Below are 5,639 nucleotides of genomic sequence, written 5' to 3' on the forward strand. Positions count from 1 at the left end.
TTCCAGCCTAGAGCACTCGGGCCCCCCGAGTGGGAAACTTGGAGAGCCGGTCACCGGGCTCCCGCGAGGCGCCCGAGGGGTCCCCGCTTCCCGATGGCCGGTGTAGAAGTCGGAGGTAGCTGCACAGCCACCTCCCGCGCCGCCACGCGACTCGCGTCTCCTTTTTGGGGATGTGAGAAGCTGGTTACGTTCTCAGAAGCTGCTTTCGAACTGACATTTCGGGAGGGAGGGGAAGAAATCTCAAACGGGTCTGCCGAGTTCCGTTCCTTCTCCCTCCCTCTCTCAGCCTCATCCCTTTTCTTTACCCTGTTACCCTTTATTGGTCTCTCTTCTTGATTCCTCGTTCACGTTTTGCTGTTCTGTTTCACTCGGTTTTGTCTCCTGGGGTTTCCTGTACGAACGCTCTGGGGACTCACGGAGGGGACCTTTACTAGCTTTGGCCTCGTGGGAATTTTTTGCCACTTTGGGTACCGGTCGTCCCCGAGGGCAGAGTGGGGAGCAGTAGGTTCACACGGGGTTCTCTTCCAGCCCTGACTTGGAAAACAGGTTAAAGGAATGTGTCGCCCAGGTGTGACATCTTTGGGGGCTGGGGCAGAGCTGCTCTCCTGGGAGCCGATAAAGACCAGGAAGTGCAATGTCTCTTCCCCCAGGGAATCGCCTGGGGTTGGGGGAGCTCTGGACCCGGTATCCTAAGCAAATCCCTCCTTATGGCCAACTTTAAGAGCATTTCCTGGGCTTTACCCTGGCAAGAGTTCTAGAAAAGTTGGTTTTCCTCTTAAACTTTAAGAAAACATTTTAAAAGTATCTTTAAATTTATGGGATTGTTTGACACATAGTATGGTTTCCAAATACCTTTCCTCCAGTTTCTGGATTCTTAGTTGCAGGAGAGTTGTGACTTTTTTTTTTCTTCTCCAGACAGGGTCTCACTATGTAGTTTAGGTTGGCCTTGAACTCACTGTGTAGCCCAGGCAGACCTCCAACTCACAGATTCTCCTGCCTCAGCCTCCCGAGTGCTGGGATTACAGGTGTGCGCCACCATGCCTGACCTGAGTTTTTACATTTAATGGTTTATGATGAAAGTGGGTTAGGGGTTCAGCAGGTGTTAGCACCTCTGTCAGTCCCGTGCTTCTCAAAAAAAAGAAGGCAAGAAAATGATAATCATGAGCTGGGGCGTGGTGGTGCATGCCTGTAATCCCAGCCCTCCAGGCTGAGGCTGGAGAATTGAGGAGTTCAAGGGAAACCTGAGCTACACAGTGAGTTCGAGGTCAGCGTGAAGTACATAGTGAAACCCTGTCTTAAAAAAGAAAGAAAGAAAAACAAAAAAGATCACGAGTGTTACTATACTCAGTTCTTCCATGAGAAGTAGTTATAAATGAAAGGGCTGTAAAGAGGAGCAAGTCCACATTTCTGAAAGGGAAATCCTCAACCCTGGATAGCATACTTTCTGGGAAGATTTTCTTTGTCTTTATGCTTGAGTAGCATCGGCCTGGGGTTAAAACATAGGCTCTGAAGGCAGCCAGCACTGGGTATATTCATTTCCCCTGACTGCTGAACATGCCGCCACAGCCTACAAGAGCAGTAGTGTGTTCTCTCTTAGCGTGTTGCCTGAAGTCGGAAATCACGGTGGCAGCAGGATCTCCTTCCTTCTGAGGACCTAGGGGAGGCCCCTCCCTGGCCTTTCCCAGTATCTGGTTTGGCTTGTGGCGGTAACACTCCAGTGTCTGCTTCTGTCTTCAAAACAGCCCCTCTGTTCCCTTTCTCTCTGTACTGAGAATTGAACTCAGGACTTTGCACTTTAGAGGCAGGTGGTGACCGCTGAGTCCTGGCCCGGCTCTTGTCTCCCTTATTTTTAGTACTATACTGGGATTGAACCTAGGGCTTTTGAACTGAGGTAACTTACCAACCCTTATCATATTTGAGAGGGATCTCACGAAGTCCCTACATTGGTTAGATACTACTCTTAAACTTAGCCAAAAGACTGAGAATTCCTACATTGGTCGGGTTGAGCGCAACTTGCAAACCTGCCTCAGCCTTCCAGGGTGCTGGGATTACAGGCTTGTCCAACACTCTTGGTTTTGTCAATTTTTCAAAAATTTATTTATGTATTTATTTTTAAATTTTTTGGTACGGGGGATTGAACTCGGATCCTTGCACTTTGGAGGCAGGCAATGACACCACTGAGTTAAATCCCTGGTCCTGTAGATGTTTTTTTAATAACATTGGGCCGTGGCTTTAGGGCCTGCTCTGAATGTAGGCTGTCCTCATCCCAAGGTCTGTAACTTAATTACATTGCCAAAAACCATGTTTCCAAATAAGGGCATCTTCTCCGATGCCAAAGTTTAGGACTTCGTAGACATAATCATTCTTGGATCATGCTTTGTAGGCCAGTCGTGTGTCCCGCCACTTTGCTAGCTGTGGGATGTTGTGCCTCAGTCTCCTCATGGCTAGAATTGGGGAGATGTCACACTCCTTTGGGCAGCCTTGCTTGCTCTTTTTTTTTTTTTTTTTTGTGGTACCAGGGATTGAACTCAGGACCTTGCACCTGGGTCTTTCTTGCTCAATGAATGAATAAATACCTTGTGTGTGTGTGTGTGTGTGTGTGTGTGCACACGCGTGGTACTGGGGATAGAGCCCAGAGCTTTTACACTGAGCTACATTCCCAGCTCTTTTTATTTTTTATTTTGAGACATGGTCTTGCTAAGTTGCCTCATCTGGGCTTGTATTTGTGATTCACGTGCCTCAGCCTCCTTGGCAGTGGCACCTCTTCTTGACAGGCTGCTGCTCTGGTAGGACATAGCTGGAATGGGATGGGAGGGGCAGCAGAACTGTTCTCAAGTGTTCCTTCTGATGCTGAGCCCAGGACCAGGGTGCAGGGCTGCACACAGCTGATCTGAGAGCTGGGCGGACAGAGTTCCCAGGAGAAGCCCAGGCCTTGCCCTGGGTGAACTTCCTTTCCTGTCTTTGCCCAATTGGACCCTCTGGGCCTTGAGTGAAGGGGCATTAGAGCTCACCTGGCTGTCCTGATGCCGCTGGGCTGTGGGATTTGCATCTGTATGCACAGGGATGTTGAGGCCAGGACATGGGCACAAATGTCCTAGAGCCCTCAGGGCGAGTCCTGGCCCAGAGGCCTCCGTGAGTGCCCGAGAAGGCACTGACAGGCGCTGCTCAGCTGGGTGGCCTTGAACAGCCATTTTGTCTCCTGAGTTCCTCATCTGAAGTGGCACCTCCTGCCTGCAGCCTCAGTTTCCCCTGCGTTGGGACTCATGCCCCTCGGGCCCCAGAGTGTGGGCGAAGTTGATTAGTCCCATGTGGTGGGGTGTTCCATGCCTAGCACATGTTGGGGAGCCAGTCCCTTCTCTGTGGTAACCATGCCGCAGCGTCCCTGTGTCCCCCACAGTGGGAGAGCGATGCCTGCGCCCCTTCCTTGGCCTCTGCTCCCTCCGGTGGAAGGCCTGGCCGGGTTACCGTGCATGGAGCTGTTACTCTCTGCAGCCCTCCGAGTCCCTCGAAGTCACCCTGGCCTTTGTCCACCGGCCTGGCTGAGTGGCAGGCGGCCCCCAGCACCGGGCCATTTCCCTGGGCAGAGGTGCAGGCCCTTTGGCATGGGCTTCAGGCCTTGGGGACGCTTTGGCCAGGTCTCTGGCATTTCTGGACACAGGTGCCTTCTCTGAAGAAAAGGCGAAGCCTGGCAGTGGCTGGGAACAGACAAGCAGACTCTCAGTTCTTTGGCCTGGTGGTGTCCTCTCTGGAGATAATTCGTTTTTCTTTCTTGCTCAGCATGAGTCAGTGTGACCTGGGCTCTGGACTCTCCCCGCCCCCTCAGCCAGGAGGAGACACAGCACAAAGGTGCTGCTGCTGCTCCAGCAGGGCTGGATTTCCAGTTTTATTTGTTTATCTTGGTACAGTATGATGTCTTTAACGGTTCAGGAAGATACCTGCAAGGGGCTGGATTTCCGTCTGTGGAGGGTGCACCAGGGCTGGAAGACCCTTCGTGAGAAGCAGGGAGGGAAGGGGTCAGACGTGACGGCTGCGCAGCCTTGGAGCTCAGGAGCGCCGGGCACACCGCATGGTATGTGAAGGGTGGTCAGGACCCTGGGTGTCCGAATAACGGGCTCGAATTGGTAGTGGCATGAACAAGGCGGCACTTTTATGTGGTCCGCTGAAGGAGGTTGGTAGTTGCGCAGGTCTCTAGGAGTCACATGGGGGGCTTGGGGGTTTCCAGGCTGCCCCACCAAAGAACACTCCTAAAATGAGGTGTCATCTTTACGGTTCAGCATGGCTGCTGGAGTCCACCCATCACACCCTGACTTCCCGACAGCAGGATAAAGGGAAGATTAAAGGAGAAAGAATGCAAAGGGCTTCCATGCCTCAGCAGGAATGTAGTTGTGCCGCTACTGCTAGCCTCAGAGGAGACTGGGAAATGTGACCTTCACTTCGGTTAGACGGCCCTGTGCTCAGCTAAATTCAGGGCTGCTTTTTCTGGGGAAAGGAGAACCTACTGGCTGCTGTGGGTGAGATGTGGGTTTGGCCAAGACATTTGTGGGTTACAGAGAGGTGCTTAACTGGGTGTGACTTGGAACAGCCACCTGACGAGGAGCACAGGGTCCCCTGAGCAACTTCCAGGACAGGAGCTAACAGGAAAGCAGGCTGGGTCTGTGCTGCCTTTTCCGGGCATCTCCCTCGTGGTCTGGACAAGCACCCCTGTGTACAGGGGAAGGGGATCAGGATGGACTTTCTTTTTTTAAAACAACTATTAATTATTTATTCCTTTTGTGTGTGTGTGTGTGTGTGTGTGTGTGTGTGGTACCAGGGATCGAACTCGGGACCTTGTGCTTGCAAGGGAGGTGGTGGCACCACTGAGCTAAATCCCTGGCTCAGTTCCTTGATTTTCTGAGACATCACTATGCAGCCCAGGCTGGCCTCAAACTCGCAGCGATCCTCCTGCCTCAGTCTCTGAAGTGCTGGGGTGACAGGCGTGCGCCACCATGCTCGGCAGCTTCCAATATTTTTAGAAGCAGGAGATTTGACGTCAAAATCTGACTTGGTGTTCTTGAAAAATTGGAATGGCTGTTGACCCTAGGCCCATCTGTGCTGCTTCCTTCAGAAGGGCTATGCTGCTTTGGCTGGAGGTCCCTCCCTGATCATTTTAACGTCTCCTCAGTCTCACTAGTGTGTTTTGCAGGAGAGTTTGGAGCCTAGGCCTTCATCAGATGGGAGTAAAAGTGTCTCCGGCCGGGTCCCTCCTGGGCTGCAGAGTTAAGAGAACGTGCTGGCTGGGAGTTAGGCCAGCCCCGCCCCAGTCCTGCGCGTCATCTTGGCCCCGCCCACTCACCGCCTATGGGGCCCGCCCCGCCCACCCCAGCCCCAGCTGCAATTTGCAAATCCAAAGGTTCTGAAAATGTAACTTATTTTCCCCTACTTATTTGACAGTAACTCTGGCCAGAGTCAACTGTGAGCTGCCATCTTCATAATCTCCATGTTTCCGGTTTACTGTGACTAAGCCATACATTTTGTTGCAAATACGGACATGGTTACCTACTGGATATTGTGTTAGCCATTCCTTGTCGCCTTTCTTTCCTTTCTTTTCTCCCTCAGTACTGGAGATTGAGCCCTTGTACTTTTTTTTTTTTTTTTTTTAA

At 51.9% G+C, this 5,639-nt stretch overlaps 1 protein-coding gene across 1 annotated transcript in view; it reads left to right on the forward strand.

The window, feature by feature from the left end:
- The first annotated feature begins 86 nt into the window (after positions 1 to 86).
- Carm1 (coactivator associated arginine methyltransferase 1) overlaps positions 87 to 5,639 on the forward strand; it is a 38,803-nt gene continuing 33,250 nt past the window's right edge. Inside the window, exon 1 of the mRNA XM_019209062.1 lies at positions 87 to 115. Within this exon, the coding sequence (XP_019064607.1) occupies positions 94 to 115 (22 nt within the window). The 5' untranslated portion in view covers positions 87 to 93. The remainder of the gene's footprint in view (positions 116 to 5,639) is intronic.

This window comes from Fukomys damarensis, unplaced genomic scaffold, assembly GCF_012274545.1.
Source record: "Fukomys damarensis isolate Sample0158 unplaced genomic scaffold, DMR_v1.0_HiC HiC_scaffold_37, whole genome shotgun sequence".
Taxonomy (NCBI): domain Eukaryota; kingdom Metazoa; phylum Chordata; class Mammalia; order Rodentia; family Bathyergidae; genus Fukomys; species Fukomys damarensis.